A 23,735-nucleotide genomic window follows, 5' to 3' on the forward strand; every position below is an offset into this window, starting at 1 on the left:
GGTGGTGGTGAAGACAATGTTGCGAATTATTTATTACAGCTAACCAGAGTTAAAAATTTCCTTTTAAACAACCTTTTACTTAATTTCTTTAATTTTGAGCTGTTTGGGAGGGAGCGGGGCAGGGATGAATTTTGTGTAAAAGCTGGAAATTACAACTGGATAAAAGAAAAATGTACACCATTTGCATCTCTGAGTTTATTTAGAGACTTGGGATAATATACAGGGTATTACAACATCCCAGGTTGGGTGACGTATAGTGGTAGGCATTGGACAGTGGGTTAGATTTGTTTGTAAGATTACTTTTTTCTAGCTTTATTTAGTCAAGGGATTGGAAGAAGTAGTAAAAGTGAGGGAAGAAATTTGAGTAGTAGAACTCTAGTAGAACTGTTGATCCTTCAACACAGGGGTAGCAATGTTTGATTATTCCAGCGTACGAATCTCAATACAGCATAGCAGTAATGGTAGACAGCAAATCAAACTCACACAGCACAAAAATCAGGTATCGGCTTCCTTCAGTACCAGAAATACTCACTGCTGTTTTAGCCTCAGCACCAGCACAGGGTTGCTGATGTTTGTTTGAGATTTCTGGTAGGAGGTCTGTAGTAAAAAGCACCTGCTGTGTTGCTTCTCAAGTGTGGTGGTTGTCCTGGATCTTCAGAAACAGGAGTTGCATAATATCATATGATGACAAGTGGGGGTGAGCAGCTTTCTAATAACCTCTTCTGACTGACTTTGCCACAAGAGAAGCTGTCACTTCTTTCATGACACAGATTTACTGAAGCATCTTTCATATGGGAAGAAGCTGAGAATCTCCTTAGAGATACACAGCAAGCTGTCTGGACTGTTCAGCCTGAAGAAAAGGCTTGAGTGGGTGGGGGTACAATATGAGGAGATGTGGGAGTGTGTGAAGGTGCATACTCTTCTGGAGTACTGTGGTGGGACCAGCTTGGTGCAGTCTTGCTAGCATGGCTTTTGGGGAGTGTTCCCTGGAGCTTTATTTTGGAAGGAATTTTGGATTGCTCTGAGGAATGTGAGAGCAGACTAACATCTGTACAAAGTGGATGACCAGGAAATCGAGATCCAGGGATGAACTAAGTTACGTGAAATTACAGACCTGCTTGATTTATATAGCAGTTCTCCTGAATTGTGGACTGTAGGGTCATAACCAATACTTTTAAACTCAATATATTTGCTTGCTTTCTGTTTGTTGCAGAATCCCACTTTATTTTAGCCTTTGCAGATAACTGTGTACTATGCTTCCATTGTTTCAGATGAGGTTGTAGTCTTAAGATTAAAAAAAATTCAAAAGTAATCTAGGTTTAAGTATTTTAATTCCTCCTTTATAATTTTTGCTTATTTCAGGTACATGCAGAGTTTCCTTGAGCTTTTAGAATATGAAAATAAAAGTCCTGAGGATCCGCATGTTCTGGATGAGTGAGTAATTTGTTCTCTTGTGATGGTTCATTTTAAAATCATCTGTCTCAAAAAACCAAGTGTTTTTGTACTATAGGATAAGAGTGATCTTATTTGTAAGGTAGAATTTGTGCTGCAAAGGCCAAAATTGTAAGCTGGAGCAGAATATAGGTATCCAAGTGCTTTTGAACAATATATTCTGCATTTATACAGTCTGATAGTTTAAGAAATGGCCTGAAATGCTTCCTCCAAGGCTATATCGAGAAGACAACATGCCTGTGAGAATATACTTGTGTATCAAACACTTGTGATTAAAATGTCATTTTAGTATACATTGAGCTTAGTACTGTGTTGTATATAATGTGTATTAATTTATTTTATTAATTTACTAATTTATTAAATAATTAATACTTTGAATATTTTGAAAACTTTCACTGTGTCAGTCATTGTTTTTATCTAAAGCTTTTTTAATGGACTTCAATTATTGGTGTTCACCTACCTAATTGAATATTATTACTTATGTTTTGAAAAGAAAGGAAAGCTTAGCCAATGTTCTTTATCAACAAAATCATGTTAACATTGTCATTACAATGTTTCCTTGAAATCTGTATGCATGAAACAGGAAAAAAACCCCCACATGTAAGTGAGAACAACAGGTTCAACACATGTATCAGACTTAAAACCAAACCAAAACACCCCCCAACACTAAGGTCTGTGGTTATCCTGTACTGTATAGCAGTCAACTTTGTTTCAGGAGACTCCTCCTTGCAGGTTTTTTGTTCCATTGATTGGTTTTCTTAGGGTAGCTTGTCTTTTAAACTTGAATTTCTTTTTAAGCTCTGGAAATCTTGCCTGAGCAAGTACTGCTTTATAGGAAGTGTTTCATAAAACATCTTGCAGTCCAACAAATGCTCTGTTTGTGCAAGATGTGGCCTGTGCAAAAATGGTGTTTTGTCTTCAGTTAGTTTCAGATACATTAACTGCTATGTCAGGTTAAATAAGGGGTTTATTAGGTAATGCCTTTTAGATGTTATGCTCTTTTGGTTTTGAGCATGTTATCTGAGGTCTTTACACTTTATTTTTTAAGTATCGAGCAGTACGTGGCAGGATAAACTGAAGTGCATGACTACCAAATTCCCTGTGTGGCAGAACTTGTAGAAGAAGCCGTAAGGGTTACAGACTGACTGAGTGAATTGTAGTGCTATTGAAAGTAACTATTTTCTCAGTGCGAGTCCTAAGCTGGAATGCTGTATTCAGTTCTGGGTACTACCTATTAAGAAATTAAAACACACATGGACAGTATTGATGTGAAAGGAAAGAATTAGAGACTTGGATAGTTCTACCTCTGAATAATGTTGAAGGCGTTTGTTTAGACTGGCAAACAAGAGATTGAAGTGTGAGACACTGGAAGTCTGAGTGTGCCAAAAAAAAAAGTCACTGTAATAAAGGATGGTTGGTTCCTTTAAGTGAAGAAGTGGAGAATTTTAAAACGGCTGATTTTTTTATTGAAGTTGAGACTGTACACATGGCAAAAAGTACAAATTCTAATATTAGTGAGAACAGACTGAAAAAGACCATTTCAGAAGGCTGTACAGCATCCCATTTTAAAAGCTTTTAAGAATAGATTAGATAGCTTTCAGTGTTGTTCTAGGCATGCTTATTCTGTAGTGGATAAATTAGATGAGCTTTTTGACTACCTCTAGCTGTTACATTTTGTGATTCTGTATTTACAGCCCATTTGTTGCTGGGACAAGAATTTCTGTTTGTGACTAGTTTAGCAGTAAGTTTTCCTACTGCTTGACTTATAAGAACATTTTGAGTGGGATTAAGTTACCAAAACTTAGGTGTCTGTTGCCTTTTGAGATGGTGTGAGCTGTCCTAGACGTGTAAGCAAGCCTGGCAAGTGTTAACACAGGTCCTATTAAGCCTATAATGTCGGGGATGTGCAGGTGGAGACAAGGTGGTTGTATAGTTTCTGGTACTATCTTATATGTTCTGTATTTAGGTAACTGAATTTCAGCTTTTTATGAACTTCAGAGGTTCATGGTAGATCACTATATATATTTTTTAAAAGATTGATGAACAGTTCTCTTGGAGATCTGTTTTTAGAGTCTGTTCATAATTATCAAATGAATTATCTGATTCTGCCATATATCTAACACACATTCTTGATATTGTTTCATGACAATTGGAAATATTGTTTGAGATGCTCTATATTAGTAGGATATACCAGATATTTGATGATGAACCAAATATTTACTCATTCAGTATAACTGTTAAAAAAATCTTTGAAATCTTGTAATTATTGTGTTATATGTAATGAAGTACATATAATAAGGATGTTGGGAATTTTTTTGCTACCTGCTGAGGTGAAGTCCAGCTAAGGACTTTGACAGTATGAGTCATCTTTTATACTGAGTTTGGCCTGTGAAAAGAGATGAAAGATGTGTTATATGATTAAAGAGCAAATGTATTCTTCTTGACAGCATTGGATAGGCTACCTAAGATGAGAAAGTCAGATTTACTTTCCTGCACTTTGCATGTCCTCTGTTCTTGGCTTTCTGAAGGCTATGCCATTTAACTGGATATTGAGCTGTAATTAGCTATTATTTTAATATTCTTTGCAAACTATGTCTTTCAAAAATACTCTTTAACTATATCATATTTGTCTTCTAATAGCCCACAGATAAGTCTAACAAACTTCTCAATCCCTGTACCAGTATTCCATGTTGCTGCTGTCTAGTCCTATCCTACTTTTATGCATTGTGGTCACAGGAGAAATATTGGGAACTCTAGTAGTTAGTGAACTACTTTTCAGTGGGAAGAAATCCCATATCTGAGTTCATTTATGTTTACATGAGTTTTCTATTCTTCTGTAATTGCATGTATAATTTAATATATAATTTGAGCCATTATCTGGGACACTGTGGGTAGTGCCTTTAGGGATGCATGAATAGGAATAGTACTTTTCTTCAACCAGATTGGTTTGCTCAGAGAGGGACATGTGGAAGTTCCCTCTATAAGGTATGCCCAGTCCTTTGAAGGAGAGCCCCTCTTGTCCTAGAAGTATCTGTGGTGTATCTCTTTGAGTACCTTGCATGTAGTAGCATATGAAGAGGGGTTGGAGCATGCTTCATCTTGGTTCCTCTCAGCTGTCTTGTTCGTGCATTGAGTGTGCTGTAGAAGCATGCATATTAATATTACATATTATATACTTGGTCTTACAGGAGACCCAGTCTTGCATCCTTTGGTCATTGTAGTGCCCATCCTTATTAGTGCTCTGTGTGGTATCAGGTGACTTACATGTTTCATGATGGCCCCCATCTCTTCTTCCTTTAGCTTAATTAGTATCACAAAATGTGAGACTTGCCTGGATGGAGAAGTACTTCTACCCCAGTACCACCCCACCAGCTTTTGTTTGGAGCTGAATGTGGTGTCCACCTCAAGCACCCAAAACCCATGAAGACTTACAGAGCAGCTGATTTTTGGAAATTGAATGACTGCCTTGGTGGTCTTTTTGTCAGCTGAGGCAGACTTCAGTTTCTGTTATGGCTAATCAAGGTAACTAGTGCATGAGAGAAGGGGAGCTAAACTGATCTTTCAAAGAGGTTCAGTATCCACAGATGTGCTGTATCACTGTTGGCAGTAGTTCTTCAATTAATGCTTTTTAAAATGTTGGAATGATTTGATCAGTTGAACATAAAACTGTCCCCTGACTATTTGTGTTGTATCTCTGCTTGTCTGGGGAGCCTGCTCTGGTATTCTCAGAATTTGGGCTCTCTTTCTGAGTAAACCATTTTATGTATTAGTGTTACAGGATTATAGATGTTATCCATGTACTAGCACAGCTGTCTATGAAGCCATGCAGTGAAGTGAATTGGGAAATTGATCTAGTGAAAAAATAGCCCACTTTCAGCCCTGTGGTCCCTAAACTGTTACACTGCATGGCCTACAAAGACAGCAGTGCCTACACAATAGAGAGGGTGAGTGGTTGGGAGTAAGTGCAGAGACTAAACTAAAGCTGATGTTTTTCAGAATGGGCCAATTTATCTCTGCTCTTAGTGTATGAATTTGAGGACTGATGTATGTTCATGAGTGTTACCTTCTTATGAATGTTGGACAAAATCCTTTAAAGGGATTTTTTGTCTCAGCATTTCCATGATGAAGAGGTTCAGAGTTGCTTCAGTTCCTTTATTATGTTCTGTTGGTTAGTAGGCCTTATGAAGACTTAATACATCGCCACATTACTGTCTGTCAGTAGTATAGGCATACGCCAAAAGGTCAGGTTACTTTTGCATTTTTGATAACACAAATATCTTTCCTCAAGCTGCAGAGTGGTTGGGTGGAAGTCTTTCCATAGCTCTGTCAAACAGTATGATAGCAGGAGCGTTAAGATAAGGTGTCCACGCTTAGTAGAAGGTGTAAGCTGGCAGAAGTGTTGGAAGTTTCCCATGGTGTCAATATGCATCCGGATAAACACACAGAGGCAGAAGTTGTTTTTCAAAGATTGAAGGGTTTGTAAAATGTGCTGTTCATGTGTACTTTCAAAGAACACTTATTCCACCTGCTATACCTGTGAGTTTCTTTGCTGATTTTTCTTTGTGGTGCTCTTTTGGGAGGGTATGTGGGGGAGTGTCCTGGAACTGAGAGTAACTGCAGTAGTAAGTTGCCGTGTCTAGAGATAACACGCACACAAGAAGCTTGGTGAACAAGAACTTCTTTCTGCAGATTAAAATAGTGATTGTTAGCAATTTGAAATAAGTAAATATTGTATTTTATTAAGAAGATGCCACTTTGTTGTTTGCAAGTAATGTGAAATGCTACTTCAGTTAGTTTTGCACTTCAACAGCAGCTACACATTCTAGTAGAGAAATCTTTCAGAGTGTGAACTTGCACCTGTCTTTCTGGTGATTCTTAGCTACCAGCTAGCACCTCTTTAAAAAAGAGCAGCCAATCAAAAAACCCCCACTGCATGTCTGTTCCATTTAAAAGGATTTTTTAGCTTCAGTCTACTCGTCACTTTCTTGTCTTTAATCTTTCAGATAGTATTATCCATAAAAGAGACATAGTGAAAACACCCTTTGTCTCTATATTTACCTTCTTATGACTTCTTTTCTTGCACTGTGATGATAGATCAAAACAGAATAATATATACAGTCATTAGGGAGTTAAATAACTTGTGTTGTGACATTCATTAATTGCTTTGCATAAGCCTATAGGCTTAATTTAACAGCAATGGTAAGACCTTAAATAGTCTTTTGTTAATACACAGAAGCTTGCTTGACTAAAATAGTTTCATATTAATAATTTTTATCATCTGTCAAACCAACTGTGTTGTCCGAAAAGCGGATTCATTATTGGCTCATTGCACACCAGGTAATCATACACTCAGGAGAGACATTATTTATTTCATATTTGTGCAAAGATGGGTGCTAGGTGGTAGTTCCACAAAGCTGGCACACCCTGCAGTTAAGCAAGCAAGCAATTTATGCAGTTTTAGATTCACCTACTTAGTTTCCAAAGTCCTTCTGCCAAGTCGTTATTGGTAGTCGCTTATCTGCCACCTTTCTACTGGGCTAAGGTTTTCTCCACTTCAAATTAAAAGTGCAGTGTTGTTTTATTCCACAGCGCATGCTCAAGGGGAGGGGGGAGGATGTGTAAGTTGTTTAGGTCTTGAATTGAGTTGGTGGTCACCATCTCCCCTGCTGCCTTTACTTTTCTCCTAGTTCATGTTTCTTTGGCAATCAGCCGGTGCCTTCTGGAGCAGGATGCTTCCTTTTGATCAGGCTTTAGTTCCTTTTTCAAGGGTATAGTTGGCAAAGCCTGCATCATTCATACAAAGTAAAGGGGCCTACAGAGTGAAACTATTGAGTAATGGTCCTCCTTAAAGGACAATGCATCATGCTTAACCCTAAATTAAGCAGTATCACCACAGTTACGCCATAACTCAAACATATGACTACAACTGCATTATTTATTCATTGTGGTTTTGAAAATATGATACACTGAATTTTGAAAAAACAATCATTGGTAAATAAAATTTTCAGAGCTATTCTGGAGTATTTCCCACCTGCCCCCCAAATAATCCTATAAGCATATTAAAAATTCCTTGATACAGTCTCCCACAGTTAGAGTACCGTAAAAGCTTTGTGTCTTTCAGGGGTGTGTGGGGTGGTAAGATTAAGGAAATGTGTTTTGATTTCTGCCCTGCTGCTTTGAAATGTGTCTATACATTTTATGTGTTTGGTCCTTTAAAAGTATCTGCTTGACTCAGTTATCTTTGAAGATGGAGCGGGAGGTTTGTTGTATCACTGCAGTAATGAAGAATTCCTTTATTGTGTGTATTTGCACACGAAGCTTCAGCTATGGTTTGCTGGTCTGTAGCAGATAAACCTCCTAGCCCTTTGTTTGCCCTTTGGCATGCTCTGTGCATTTAAGCACTTTGGTAGTGGGATGTCAGTGAACAGTTTGCCCTTGTGGAGCACGTAGGCATCATGTATATATTGTGGATAGTGGAGGTATTTAAAAACAAATAGCAAGGCTGTCAGCAAACAGCAGTTAGTAGAGAGTGTTGTCAGTTATCTTTCAGATGTGATTGTAAGCGTTGCTTCTCAGCTCTGTTTTTAGCTAGTGTCTTGTTGCTCTGAAACAGAGAAGCAGCATGAGTACAGCCAGGCACTAGTCTTGTCTCAAACTAACATCAGATCTCAGTGGCTACAGCTCACACAGAATCAAGACTTAATAAACATAAAAAGAGTCTACAAACCTTTTAAGCATTAAAACATTTTAAGCTGTCCAGTCAGCAAGGTTGGTAAGTAAGAGAACAGTCATTCTGTACTGTGATAATATTTAGAGTGGGGAATTAGGCAGCTAAAACTTCCCCTTTTCTATGCAACAAAATAGTGTTGAAAGACTACTGAACTGTTAACACACAGGCAAAAAACTGGTGGTTAGACTGAGGGTGATGAAAAAAAAACTACTAAAAATGAATCCTACATTCCTTTGGAGCTGGCAGTGTAGAATGGGAGAAATAATTTTAGAAGTGTATCACTTGTTAAGAATGGTAATGATTGTCTTGGCTAAGTGGTTATGAAAAGGAAGGAAGTATCTGCTTTAAATATGGTGACTAATTGGTAGTCTTAATTGGTAGTCTTTTTTACTTTTAGTGGTCTTAATGTTCTTTCCCCTGCTCATTGCAGGGGGATTGGAGTAGATGACCTTTAAAAGTCCCTTCCAACCCAAACTATTCTAGAATTCCTTCCTCAGCTAGTATATATTCTACTTTTGATAAAAATCATTAATACATTTCTTTTCAGTGTTCATTATAAACCTACTGAGAATGTTTTGCTGTTGATGTTGTTTTAAAAAGGATCAGTAGAATTGCAGATATAGCTGAACAAGTCTCCCAGCTGTGCTTTCTTTTGAAAGCTGCGTTTCGCTGTGTGCTTTCTTTTAAACAAGATCATGTAATCATTGTGGTGTTAATATTCATTTAATATTAGAGAATGTAGCAGAGTTGAGTAGTACTAATTTTCCATGGCTAGGCTTTAGAAAGTTATTAATAATTAATATTTCAAGTATGTATTTCAAGTTTGCATGTCGGGGAAAAAAAACAACGATGAGCACTTTGAAGATCATAGGTGTTGAACTGCCTTGGCAGGAGAAGCAGAATTCCTCCAAGGTGTTTCAAAGTTAAGTGCTTGTTAACAGGTGCTTGTTAAAAGCAATGGAAATGATATCCTAAAACTTCTGAGCTAGCACAGAGAAGAGCCTGTCAGAGCACCGTTGTATGCGCTCTGCCATCCAGCGGTGTAAAAGGAAACTGAAGAGAAGTCACACTGATGATAATTACCTATTCTGATAATCAAACTTCCCAGAATAGATACCAGGTAAACGAAACGCATTCAAAGTTACACTGCACGGGTTGAGGTGTTGGGAAGAAGGTATGAAGTGTAAAAACTCTCAGGAAATTATGAAGGGCAGTCAGGTTGTTTTTCCTGAGTTTCCTTTCCAATCTCCCAGCTACTGTCGGTTGCAGAGAATGAGAGTTACCATGGTGCATATGACTGCAGTAAAATAAAATCTTTTGTTCTCTGTTACCAGTGAAGAGAGATTTAATTTAAAGGAAAGTTTCAGGGAGGAATAACTTAATTTGAGGCCCTAAATATTTCACAGATCTTGTGAGAAGTTGACCAAATATTTCTCTTTAATTGGTTTATTTAGGTACTGCTATATTTTCATCTTCTACCTCTGATAATTTTTTTGTTGACTAGGAGGGATGGTAAACAGATAAAATGGTTATGCTGTGGGGAGTTGAAAACAAGTGAGAGATTGAATTTAATTATAGTTTTAACAATCTGTTTCTAATTTTGTTTCCTCTAGCTTTTTAGATGTTTTAATTAAAGTCAGGAACAGACACAATGATGTGGTTCCAACCATGGCGCAAGGGGTGATTGAATACAAGGAAAAATATGGCTTTGATCCATTTGTTAGCAGTAACATCCAGTATTTCCTAGATAGATTCTACACCAACCGCATCTCTTTCCGTATGCTTATTAACCAACACAGTAAGTAATTGCTTTTTTTCATTGTGAAGAACTCATTAGTTATTGCTTGTAAACCTGAAGCCATAGCTTTGCTTTGTTTTTTTTTCATACTCATGACTAATTCTTAATATTCTGTCCTAATTACGGTAAAAGATATACTGCCAACTGGTTGATTTGGTACTTTGCAGTTATCAGAAATTAATCCAAAACACCAGTATGCTTTCTTTTAGAATTGTCAGGCTTTGTCAGTGTGGCTGTCGCTTTTTAATCTTGTTGGCAGAGGCAGCTTGCATAGTGATACATGAAGTATTTTTAGATAGTAGTAGAGTAGTTGTGTCTTTCTGCTCACAAATCTCTCAACATTGTTTGTTGTGCTGACATTTATTTCATAATGAAATGCAAGGATACCATAAATTTTGAGTAGGTTATGCACTATATGTATTCTTATTGTTTTTTTCAGCAAGTTATCTAGACTTTCTTGCCTTCTGAAGAGGTTGAGTATTTCTAACTTAAGTTTTAAATTATATACCTTATCTCCCTCTACTTCCTATTCCCTATTTATGAATAAATGTTAGAATTAGTCATCCTTTGTCATTAGGTTCTGTTTCATTTGTTTTTACTAACAAACTTACTTTTTTATATTCATATTACAGAGTGAAAGGAGTTACTTGCACAGCTCCTATTAACCCGTATGTGCAACTATGCAGAAAGTGATCTGTATAAAGTTAAGGACAGTCTTGTGATCTCTTGTAGTGTATCTTGTGCCTTTTAGCTCTAGAGCTTCATTCTCTGCCCAGTATTCTGCTTTTTATGAGCTCTTAGAATTTGTAGTACGCTACAGATAATGCAGATGCTAGAGTACTGTATTGTAAGGTATTTTACTACAAGTTGTGTGTCTTTCCAGTAACCTTTTATGTGACTAACAAATGCCTTGTGTGTGTACAAATAACTAATGTAGCAAAGCATACAAAATGAGATAAATGTGCAGCTTATTCTTTACTTGCACCTGGGCACGCAAATGACAGATGTAAAACCAAGTTAAGTTAAAAGGCTCTCACGAAATACTTATAGTGACAAGTAAAAATGTTGTCCTAATAGAGTTCTTGGGCTGAGTGCTAGCATAATTTGCAGTAGTTCTAAAATATTAAACTTATTTCATTGAACTGAAACGGCTTTTCCTATGGACACTCTTATTGAACTGGTTGAAATTTAAAACTGCTTATAGATGCTTAAAGTTTAGTTAACCTTGTGCAATTCCGCTATGTGAAGCAATGTTAATGATCCATCCATGATGGCAAATACTAATCTTGAAGCACTGATGAAAAAGACAGTTGGAAAGCAGAATGCAGAAACAGGGTTTTATGTAGGTTGCATTTCTGTTTCATATGTTATTGACAGACTGTTTCCTACAATGCAGTTCTGCAAGGAGCAGTCTGCCAGTGTATTCGCTCACCATGACTGGAATAGGAAAAGCTTTCAGATCTTGTCTTTTGCTCACCTCATACTGCATCTGTTTTATATTAGAGCTGACTAACTTGCTAAAATAGCAGAAAATCACTTCTGCAAAAAAGCGTGAAACCTTTCTACTTTGAGAGCTAAACTCTTGGTGAAGGATCTGGTGAGTGCCAGACCCTTGTGCAAAGGAGGGAGTGGGGAGCATACTGCTGAGAGTCAGGGAGAAAGTCGAGTGAGAGACCTCTGTGCCAGCTGTGAAACTGCAGCTTAGGTGAGTGTAAAAGGCGTGCTTAATGCTGTGTTACAGTTCTTCAGTCCTTTTTACTGTAACATTTTCACTGTTGTGAGTGCTTCTGTTCTGACATAATGCTATGAATGAAGCATTTTACATTTTAGTTTTATCTGATTTTCGATAGTCCACTTTGAAATGTAGGTTTTCACCTTAATCCTCCCACATCACTATTTCTGTTTTAACTAGCCTTAGCTATAAAAAATGAAAAAGGAGAAAAAGAAAAAAAAAAAGAGAAGGGAGGCAAGTAGTCTTCCTAAACAAGGATCCTGGCAATTTGCTAGAGTATCTTTTTACTAAATGATGCACTAGCCAGTAAGTTTCAAATACCATCAAATTTAAACTTTCTAGGCTGCTTCAAGTGTAATAGATAATTTACTGCCATTTCTTTTTCCTTTCAGCACTTCTTTTTGGTGGAGATATTAATCCTGCTCATCCCAAACATATTGGAAGTATTGATCCTAACTGTAATGTGGCAGAGGTGGTTAAAGGTAAGATGAAGTTAATATTTTTGTTGATTTAAAAAACCACACAACTTAGAATACGCATAAATATGTTATTGAGATACAAGAGACTGAAGGTGATTTTAATTCATTTAATAAAATAAAAAAAGAAGAAACGGAAGTTCAGCATTTGCTCACAATAAAGCCATGGGCTTATTGAGACTTTCTAATGTCTCCATTATTAAGCATGGAGAAACTGTTAACAGAACTAAGAAAACAATTGAATTTTTTAATAACTTTAATCTGTCCTTTTAAGATCAGATTAAGTATCTAAACGTTTTGTTAAACTTTAGATGTTTTCTTCCCTAAATACTAGAAGCAGGTTCTCATGTACTGCTTTTTTTATCTGATGCTGGTCCTAAAGAAAAATGAGAGTAAGCGAAATTTTCCGATTTGTTTAGTTAGGCCTTTCAGTAAAATGTGCTCAGTAGTACAGATGTTCCAGTGAAACTCCCCATTACTACGTGCATCTGACCGTATCACAGCCTGTTCTCTCTTATACAGAAAGTGTGTATGTGGTGGTTGTACCTGAATGATCTGGCACAGTCGCATTAGAAATCCTGTTTGCTTAATGTTTGGAATGTTCATATGCTTTCAGAATGTTAGTAAGTAGGCATGAGGCTATGCTGTCTGCTTAAGAACTTGTTTATTAAAGATTCATGCTCTGGGTGTATGTATTTACAAATACAGGTCTTGCTGTAGGAGTGAAATCCACCCTCTGTCCTTCACTGCCCTTCACTGCTGTTTGTGCAGCTGTAAGAGGGAAAGAATATGTTTCTCCCCTTCACTTTCTATCAGCCTTCTGTGAAGTAAGAGGGAAACCTTTCTCATGTCAGACTTTGACCTGCACGAGAGCTTGCTTTGTAATGTAGATGCTTTTTACTGTTATGAAGGCTTCTTGGCTTCTAGTTCTTTTTGGCTCTAAGGTGGCCTCTTTTCAGCAGCTTTCTTTTCTTTTGATTAATCTTATTCCCCTTTGACCTTAGCATTGTATATGTTAGTTGTGTTGTTTATTTAGATATTCCTTCCAATAGCAAGGTTTGAATCTATTTTGATCATCAAATTCATAGTTGCTGCCTTGGACAGAGGAGTACATAGTGTCAGAAGGTGCTCAGTCCAGTTTTCAAGCCAGTAGCTAAAGAAGAAATATCTGAAGAAATAATCACTAACAAGCGGAGGGCATTGTAAACAGTATCCAGTGTTGTCTTTCAAAGAAACAAAATGTCCTTAAAGACAGATGCTGTCTGAAGTCAAGGTGATTGAGGCCACTTCCTTGTAGAATTAGTAGAGGGATTAATTTACATTCTGTATCCTGTGCTAGCTCCAAAATATTCTGGTTCACAGGCAGCATTCTGAGCAATTTGTCAAAGCTGAGATGTTGATTTTGGCACTGTATGTGGCAGCTACAAGCTCTGTATGCCCTTCCAACATTGAAGAAGTGATTTAAACAACCACTTCTTACTTCAAGCTCCACCAAGTATTGTGTCTGTAACTGGCTGAGATGGGGGTCTGTATCTCACTGACTGTCCTATAATAAGATTTTTGAGTTGACAGCAAATCCAAGCTTGTTCCTGGAGCTGGGATTTTAGACTTACTGATAGATCCCAGCCACAACATGAAGCGTTCTTTGAACTTTGCAGTCTCTTTTACAGTCTTAAGACTCTGCCAAAGAGTTGGCTTTTAGAGGAGGGTAAAATGTAAGACTGCACTCACTCTCACATGGTTTTGCTAGGGCCTGGATATTTCACTGGATCGTGAAGTGATAGTGCCTTCCGTTCATCTGAAGGGTGGTAAGATATTTACTTCTTAAAAATGGATGAGAGTTCTACATTAAGTTTAGGGAGGCTAAATGGATTTATTCAGAGCTTCTTTGTTCTCTCAAGGTTTGTATAGTGGCTGCGTCTGCTCCACATCCGTGTATTGAGAGGGCTTTTGGTTTATTCCCACACAGTTATTGATTTGCTTTTTAGAGGCCTTGAAGTTTTTCTCCACAATAAGAATCCAACTCCTGCCCCCTGGATCCATATCTAATTTTCACTTTGATGTGGAAACACAGGAGTATGATAACGTATTCCTTTCTCCATGTAGATGGCCTTATGGTCATAGTAGCTATATTGCTATCTTCAGCTTTTGATGGCTGAGTCAAGATTGTGGCTGTGCTTCTTATGCCACTTTTTTCTAAAGCACAGGATTACTCCCAAGGCCATCAGAAGTTCTGAGATTATTTTAGAATATTGTGTAAGTGTAGGTATCCTGCATCTTTTTTTCCTGAATTATGTGTATCCCAGCTGAGGTTCTCTGTACAGCTTGGATATTAAATGGGATTTTGATCTTTTTACTAGGACACCTTTTATTGTGTTAATGACAGGACCCTTTTAGAAAGTCTTTGGAGCTGACCATCTTGACGTAAGATTCTTACTGGATAGCTGATTCTGTGAGATGTTCCTGGGACTTGATCAAGAACACTTCCAGTGTTGATTAGTTCCATTTTACTAGACCTCAAGTACCATTTGTGTCAGCCTTGTGTGATATGTCTAGCCTTGTGGATGTTGAACAACTGATAAAAACTTTTTTCAGATAACAGAGCACGTTATAGATTATTTCTGTAGACATCTCGAAGGAGGACAATTGCAGGTAACCAGCCCTTTCTGAGGACTAGTACTTTTACTTTTTGTGCTTGTCACGTAGCTCTGAGTCTTGGCAGTGACCGTTTTCTTTTGTAGTGTCACTTTGGACAGGAGGAAGAAGGTACGTGCAGAGTGAGGTCAAATGCAATTGTTATGATATCTTAGCAAATTGCTCTCTGTCTGCAGATCTGTCCATCTGTTTATGTGCTTGCTTTTAGCCCACACTTATTACAGGGAAGCCACTTTCGTTCAGGTACCTTAAGCAATGTAGTTAGAACATCTTTGAGTTTGTGGTTTCTCTTCAAGCTAACACTTGCTGCTTGTTTCTAAAATAATTTTGCAAGTGAGGTACCAGTGAATATTTAGAACCACTAAGAAATCTTTCAAACACAAGATGACTTAAACTTTCTTGCTGTATTTTGACAGTGCATAAAGCCTGATTTAGATTATGGGGAGGCTTTTTTTTGGTTCAGTGAGAAAGAATGAAGAATCTTAAAGATTCCAGCTTTGCCCCTGAAAGACCTTGAAAATCAAGTATTGTAAACAGTATTGTGTTTGGAAAAACTTAATTTATGGTTGCAATGTCATCCTTTTTTGAGATGGAAAGAACAAGCATTAAATTGTGATCAAGACTTGACAAATAAGTAGATATTATGGTCAGCCTAAGATTATACCCTTCTGGTTTTCAAGCCCTGAATAAAGATGAAAAATAGCTTTGTCTCTAGTAATCTGCTTTTGTTTGTAGAGCTTCAAATAGAATTTGCCTTTTCTTGACAAATAGGCTATGAGCACACAGAGAAAAGGGAATTAGAATGGATACCAGTTTCACACTTGTAAACTAGTTATGAAAATGAGTGTTCTGCTTGTAGTCTTTCACATACAGGGTGAACTTTGCTAGTCGTCTCTAGATGATTTTGATAAATCCGTGTTCTGTTCTGTTGTTTTGTAGATGCCTATGAAACAGCTAAGATGTTATGTGAACAGTACTATCTGGTGGCACCGGATCTGGAAGTTGAAGAATTCAATGGTAATTGTGAAATTAATTTAAGTGATATATGTAAGAAAGCATTTCTAATATCTGTGACTTCTAGTTTTGTTAATTATTTGTAAGTTATAATTTGAGCTCTGCAGTTCTGTATGCAGAGTTACTTTTCTGATGTAGACAGACATGGGCACCTGAATGAGAGTTTATCATCATGACCTCTTTGCTTCTTGATGCTGAATGCAGAGTGCTATCTGCTGAATTTGCTATCACTTTAGGAAAATAAAGTGGTCAAGAACCCTTATAACTGGGAAGGAGACACACCTGCCTTCTAACTAATCTTTTAATAGAGCTGAAATTTGTTTCATTTTGAAGTATGCTTATAAATTCCACTGTCAGTCTCTGCACCGGTGGTGAGGTCTTCTGTGTAAGATGGTGAAATTAGGAATTTTTCTTCATAGTCTTGCTTTAAGTCCTATGATAACTTCTCACACGAAAATCTGTTTCAAGTTAATTGAAAGATGAAAATTGGATGCTACAAAACTGATGAGAGAGTCCTTGTCAGTGTATTGACTGATTTTTTTTCCATCATTTCTACTGAAAAAAGGTAGATTATTTTAAGTTAAAAATATAGATTTTCTTGACTGATCCTCTCAAATTCTGGACAGCTGTCCAAACACAAGACTAAGATGTTTCTAAACTTCAGCAGAAGAATTGCAAAAGTCTCAGAATAGGTAACACTCAAAATGGAGAGTGTGATATAGGGGAACATATAAGTTGCTCAAAGTACTATTTAATATTGTAGAAATACTTCTCTACACAAAGTGATATTGTCAACACTGATGCATTACTACCAGCCCCCCCTCTGAAAACTAAGGGACCCAACCTTCCCCCCTCCAAGATGGAGTGATTTTGGAGCTAAGAGTACTGCAGCAGAGGAATCAATGCAAAATCAATTTGAAGGCCTAAGTAAAAAGATCCAACAGTAGAGAAAACCAGGACAACGGTGAACAAACAATTCAGTTATGATTTGGAATAAGAAAACTGGGATATTGTTTGAAGTATATTTTGAAAGTTTTTATGAATAATTTACATTTTATAGGTTTTAATTAAGGTAAAATGTAGTTGGTTTTAGAATATTTAAACAGTGAATTTCTTAAAGAATCTTGTTGTGCAGCAAATATTATGCTTAAATATTGTCCCACTTAAGTGGGAAAGTTCTCTTAGTTAACATACATTGTCAGTATGAAACCAACCACTGCTTAGTGAAGTTTCATATCTAAACAAAGTCTGCTGACATAGATGTCTGAAAATCATCATTAGAATGTTTTACTTCAGGTGATAGCAGTAACTGAAATTTATGTTTTTACTTCATGGAACTAATCTTGCACTTGGAAAATTAGAACATGCTTACATGCTTGTCTTTGCCTACAGTTTCATGTTATTCCTGTCAATAGAAATGCTACAAAATGCTGTTTTGAAAAAATATTTGTCTTTATTTTTATTTTTTCAGCTAAAGCTCCAAACAAGCCTATTCAAGTAGTCTATGTACCTTCTCATTTGTTTCATATGTTATTTGAATTATTCAAGGTGGGTTGCACTTGTTAATATTTGGAAGGGTTTTGTGAACTTACATTAGTGTTGAAATTGAGATTCTTTTCAGTTACAGCTCTTAAATGTTATTTCAATTTTCCTTTCTTAAGCTTATTCTTAAACAAGGGTTTGAAACTGTTAAAAGCTAGGCTTACAGCGCTCTCAAGCCCTTGTGTACTTAAAAAAAATTTCTGTGTTTTCCTACTTCTCTTTTTGTGTTTTTGCAGCTGGTGAACTTAAAACACTCATGATAGTCTATTTTTGCAATGATATATTCATTACCTTGCAATTTTCATAAGCTTGCTTCTTTATTGCATATTTGAGGACTGGTTAGGATCAGTGTCTTTTGTTTATTGTGAAAACAGCCCATAGGTTTTTGAGTAGTGTAAATGACATGCTTTGTTTTGTTTTTATTTGTTTTCTGAATAATTGAAACAAAAGTGAAAATGAAAGTGAGAGCTTTTGTATGTGTTTGAGTAAGATAGGTGGTCTCTAGGTGGTGCAATTGAACACTAGAAATTCAGGGGAAGAAAGCATTTGGTCAGAGAGAAACTTTTCCAAAATAATGGTATTTTGGGTTTGATTTGTGACACTTGTCAAGTATGTTCATTTAAATCTTCCCCCAATTTTGCCATTTGTAACATTAATTCTAGGGTAGAACAAGTGAGAATTTGTATGCTACTTGTAGGTATGTTTTGGTACAAGTCATGAAATGGTATGAAACTACTAAGTTGTATCTTAAGTAATGGGAACCTGTGACGGACTGGCAGTGGAAACTCTGTTAATAGATATGGTAAAGTCAGATTGATATATGGTAACTTAACAACTGTGACCCACACTGAGAAAATCAAAGCTTATTCTCTGTGGTGAACATCACTATTGCTGTTCTGCAAAGTGGAGGTTAAGGATATTGTCACCCCTTATATATAATTACATGATTTCACACAGGAAAAAAAAAATCTTACTCTATGTTCTCTGACTCTATAACAAATAGATAAAACTATGTATAATGGAGTTCTGATGAAAAAGTTTAACTGGACAGTTCATTGACTTGAAAGCACTTCTTGAATTTGTTTTAAATATGGCCTTTTCTGTCTTGTATAGAAATGTAGCACAGAGTATCCAGATTCAACAACATAAATGCAAGTTCTAAGTTGTCACAAAAAGCCTATATGGTAAAGTTAGAATCAAAGACACTGTTTTTTCCTTTATCTTCAGAATTCAATGAGAGCTACAGTGGAATTGCATGAAGGTAAGAGAGAAGGCTATCCATCGATCAAAACCTTAGTCACTTTGGGGAAAGAAGATCTGTCTATTAAGGTAAATGCCTGAAAATAATATGCAGCTTACAAACCTGCTAGGTTTAGAATAGTATGACTTGTAATTTGAAAAGGCAAATTACTGTATCACTTCTGACACTTGCTTCAGATTCATTAGAATAGAATATTTTCAGTTGGAAGGGACCTACAGTGATCATCTAGTCCAACTGCCTGACCACTTCAGGGCTGACCAGAAGTTAAAGCATGTTGTTAAGGGCACTGTCCAAATGCTTCTTAAACACTGACAGGCTTGGGGTGCTGACCACAGCTCCAGGAAGCCTGTTCCGGTGTTTGACCACCCGCTTGGTAAAGAAATGCTTCCTCATGTCCAGTCTGAACCTCCCCTGGTGCAGCTTTGAACCATTCCCTCGCATCCTATCACGGGATCCCAGGGAGAAGAGCTCAGCACCTCCCTCTCCACATCCCCTCCTCAGGAAGCTGCAGAGAGCCATGAGGTCAACCCTCAGCCTCCTTTTTTCCAAACTAAACAAACCCAAAGCCCTTGGCTGCTCCTTTAACATTTCTAAAGTTGTTTAGGTAATGCTGCTTGAGTTTTGCAGGGTTTTTTTTTCAGAACGTAATGTTTAAAACTCTTTTCATTCCTTAGATAAGTGATCAAGGTGGAGGTGTACCTTTAAGAAAAATAGACAGATTGTTTAACTACATGTACTCAACAGCACCCAGGCCTAGCTTGGAGCCCTCAAGAGCTGTGCCTTTGGTAAGCGATTGCAATATATATTTAAATGTCCCTTTGCACTACTCTGGTTGTGCGCTTCTCTCACTGCATCTACTGGATCAGGTTTTCCACTGAAGAATTGTTTATCATTAGCAACTCTATGCAGGTAAAACATGTCAGGAAAAAATGGATTCTGTTATCATCATTTAGTCTTTGGAATAGAAAATTGCTTTTTTTTGTCTTGACATTATATTCTTAGAAACAACCATTTCTGCATAAGCACAATATTTTCATGGGTTAATGGACAGGATTTTTAGTGCTGTATTACTGAGAAGGTGGATAACCTAATGAATTCCTCTTTGGTGTGTAAATTACTGTTTATCTAAGTTTCCTATAATAAAAGTAAAGGTGAGCCAAGCTGTCAGAATTACAGAACTTGAGAAGCACCTCCTGGTAATGCACAAGCTTATACTGAACTTTGAAAATTATTTTTATATAAGTTATGGACTGTAAAAAAAACATTAAAAAAAAATAAATTCCCAAACCTCCATGTCATAGGAACACTTTGGGTATGTTCCTGTTCAGTTGGAAATATCTCATGTGATACTCCCTTGTGAGATATATTGGGGTCAGATTTCAAACAAACAAAATTGCCCCATAGTTTCTTCTAAGCAGGGAATTACTTCAGTGTTGAATTCTTTTAGCAAGCATGATTTTTAAAATTATTATTAAAATGAAATTATTTTTAATTTATTTCATTAAGTTACATATTGGCTTATTGTGATAAAAATTATATGGCTACTGTTCCATTTGACTCGCTTTCAATAAGTGGATTAATACTGATGCTGTATTCTTGCCTCTTCCATCTTTGTTCTCTATTGCTTCTGATGCAACCCTTTATCTTCAACCATGTCAAGAAAAAGTTGATTCTTTGAGAAATTTCCTTTCCTTATTTAGGAACGCTCATCTAGCATGTTCTTAAGGGATTATTTTTTTTCTGCTGATACTTCTGTGCTTGAAGCGCCTTCAGGCAGCTAATAAAATGTGGTGCAGAGTATGTGACTATTTTTGGTATAAAATAATTAACAGTGAACTGGGGGTAAGACCAGTTCAGAGTGGTTCAGAGCTAATAAAAAAATTGATGCCACTGTGGTAGGTGTGAAACCCAGTTCCATATCTGCATTGATTTGATATTAATCCTTCACAGCTCCTACCTCTACAACACATCTTAGTAATATGTTTCGAACTTTTGCTTTTCCATAGAAAATCTTCTTGAACGGGATGAGTGATAGGGAACAGGCCTTAATTCAAATATAAACTTTTTTCTTTGTCAAGAATGGTAGAATCTTTCTTGATTCATAATCTGCCTTTGTTCTGTCTCACTTTTGATCAGCAATTTACTATATCAGCCTACAAGGATTTCCTGAAACTTGTTCCCACTATAAACTTATACCTTGATTACCAGTTGTATTCACTATTAAAATGTCTCTTCCTTTGTGGCTCTCTGATTGTAAAATGTGTTCATCTTAGGATTGACACTATTTTTTCCCCATGCATCCTTAGCAATGTATTCCTGTGTATATTTCCTCATCTTCAAGACTGCTTACTTTGATACTTTGATTCTGTGGCATTTATACTTGGTGTTCGTCTACTGTATTCCATTTTCAGGACTCGTTTTTCTCTTTGGTCTGTACGTCAGCTAGGGATTGGCTACCACCACAGTTTTGTAAGGAGTATGATCCACCCTGTGAAAACAAAACAGCAACAGTTATAATACTGGAGAGCTGAATTTGATCAGAATCCACAGAGCTAGCTTCATTAGGTTGCCAAGTTCTTTCTATGTAAGTGGAATTTCAGGGCTGGTAAAAAGTAAGTTTGAAAAGAATAAGTTACAGGCTGGAGCTTGGGAGACTCTGCAGGAGTCTATACCCTCATGAGCAAGAAAACTATGCTCTGGATTAGAACTGCTTAAAAAGTTTTTACCAATGGATAATAAAGAGCTACCTACCTGACCACCCTGTGATCCATCCTCTAAATTAGACAAAAATTATGCATGCTTTAGACACTTATATGTGTGTGCAGAAAGAAACAAGTCAAGAACTGGGAGTCTGTGGCATATCTTTCTAGTAAGAGGAAAAAGGACTTAGCAGTGCAGCTTGACATGTTCTGTATTATGGCCCAGATTCTGTTACAAAAACAATTATGCTATACTTTGTCAGTCTAGAAACAAAAATCCTTCAGCAGTAAGGTTCCTCATAAATCCTCTTCAAAGTCCATACAGAAGGAGATTTTCTTTATTGCGTACTGCTGAAGACCAAACTACTTAAGAATTGCTCCAGAAGGTAGGCAGGTCTGTCTGTGCTTGTCATTCTTGACCTAGATAATATTCTAAACTAAATTGCAGTGCAGTGTAAATAGACATATTCTTCTGTTCTAACACTCCCTCCCCTTGTTATATGATCCCCTGTCTCGTTTATGAAATATTCATTGCCTTTGGGAGGGGAAGAGAGGGATCTTTTTGTTGATTGGTGAAATTCTTTCTCAGTGTCATTGCAAATGTTGTTTAAAAACTGCTGAGAAACCTTGTTACCATGGCAGCATTCAGATTCTAGCAGGTCTTGTGTGCATCTGTACTGCTATACACATAGCGGAAATGTTAGAAACACATGGTGATGTTTAATGATAATTAGGTTTTCTCAGAGAATGTAATAATTCTCTCTGGCAGCATTTGTTTATCATGGGAGAAATGTGGCTTAAATCAGGTTTAATTAAACCTGTAGATACTGGTAACACAAATTTAATAATTTCCTATCTGTATAATGCATACTGTAATATTTAATGAGAAATTGGCTCTAAAAAGCTTTTCCTCCTCACAGCAGATGTGCCACCATTGACTATATTTTGTCCTCTAGGTCAAGCACAGACCTATGTAGAGATCACTTCTTGTTAATTGTCTTTTGCAAAATAAACCTTTTGTAAGGTCTTGCATTAACAAGGTACTCATGTGGGATCTGTTGTCTTCATATTTCTTATAAGTTATCTGTTTTGGAAAATACCCTGGAGACAATGTAGAGAAGAGACTGACAGGAAATTTTTGGAAGAAGAGAGTACAAAATAATTATGTGGGCTAGCACAGAGCATAAAAATATTTTCCTGGAAGGAGCAGGAGGCAAACACAAGATGGGCATGGGTTTTAAGGAGGTTTAATTCTGGAGAGAGGGAAGTATAATGTGTTTCCAGGATTGCTTGATACTGGCCTTTACTTGAGCTGTTCCTGGGGGTATGTACTATCTACGATTTGCCTTTCAGTTGCTGTGCTTTTTAATTTCTGTAATGTATTTGTTGTCTGGTCCCCAGAAAATATGCAAGTCAGCTTTTGGAATTTTTTTTAGTTCTTTCTAAGACAGTCAAATAACTTCCTGTTTTTTAGAGGTTAAGAAAGAAATGCATCTAGTTTCAAGACCAGCTGTTTGAAAGTGATGCATGTGTCTCTAATGGGAGTCTTTGAGAACTATGTTTTTAAAGCATACTGTTGTTGGAAAAAGTGCAGCTAAGCAACTGTTTTAACTGTGGAAATGGACACTAGTAACTATGACAAGCAGTGCAAGTAGCAAACGGCATCTTTTGGCATTTCTGTTTCTCATTTTGCTCAGAAGAACTGAGTGAGCACCTCTACCCAATTTAAGATCACTAAATTTAGGCTTCTGCAAAAAAAAGGCGAAGAGGTCAAAAGATACTGTACAGATAGTAGATGACAACAAGACAATTTGTGATGGATACTATAGTGTAGCATTCGCTACATATCAAGGTGCCACGCTTAGATCACTGGTCGGCCCGGACCAGGGAAAGAGACAGATAACACACACAGTGTGAGCGCCAACTTCCCGCTTTTATTGCGCAGTTAATTCCTTTTATACTAACAAGGGGAGGTGGGGTTACAGGTACATCACAAAGCTGCGACTAACCCTCTAACTTTCCGTGACAACGCGAGATCTTCCGAACGCCAACCCCTACACTATAGTACAAAGTTCTTCAATGTTCACCCCTTCCTCAAGGGATTTCCTATAGAGTGATACCCCACATTTAGCTGTGTGTAATGCTTGCAAGTCCTTCTTCTTAGCCTTTTCTTTTTTGTATCATTCTGGGGCTTTGTTTTTAAGATTCAGGGCATGATTCTGTTATCTGTCAGATCGTGTTTGTAGAAATATAGTGGAATGGATTTATTGGTTTTCTGAAAACTTTAGGTGTCTAATTCTTTTAAGCCACCCTTATGGAAAAGTTGTATTACCCCATTGCCTTGTATATCCTTCTTTGCAAATGCTTGTATGTCTG

At 37.0% G+C, this 23,735-nt stretch overlaps 1 protein-coding gene across 2 annotated transcripts in view; it reads left to right on the forward strand.

The window, feature by feature from the left end:
- The window catches only part of PDK3 (pyruvate dehydrogenase kinase 3), a 51,021-nt gene that overhangs the window by 23,342 nt on the left and 3,944 nt on the right, over positions 1-23,735 (forward strand). For both annotated transcript variants that reach the window (XM_075033494.1, XM_075033495.1), the window contains exons 3-9: positions 1,363-1,434; positions 9,796-9,980; positions 12,105-12,194; positions 15,783-15,860; positions 17,329-17,405; positions 18,627-18,728; positions 19,335-19,445. In XM_075033494.1, the coding sequence (XP_074889595.1) occupies positions 1,363-1,434; positions 9,796-9,980; positions 12,105-12,194; positions 15,783-15,860; positions 17,329-17,405; positions 18,627-18,728; positions 19,335-19,445 (715 nt within the window). The remainder of the gene's footprint in view (positions 1-1,362; positions 1,435-9,795; positions 9,981-12,104; positions 12,195-15,782; positions 15,861-17,328; positions 17,406-18,626; positions 18,729-19,334; positions 19,446-23,735) is intronic.

The sequence above is a fragment of the Buteo buteo genome, chromosome 8 (assembly GCF_964188355.1).
Source record: "Buteo buteo chromosome 8, bButBut1.hap1.1, whole genome shotgun sequence".
NCBI lineage: Eukaryota > Metazoa > Chordata > Aves > Accipitriformes > Accipitridae > Buteo > Buteo buteo.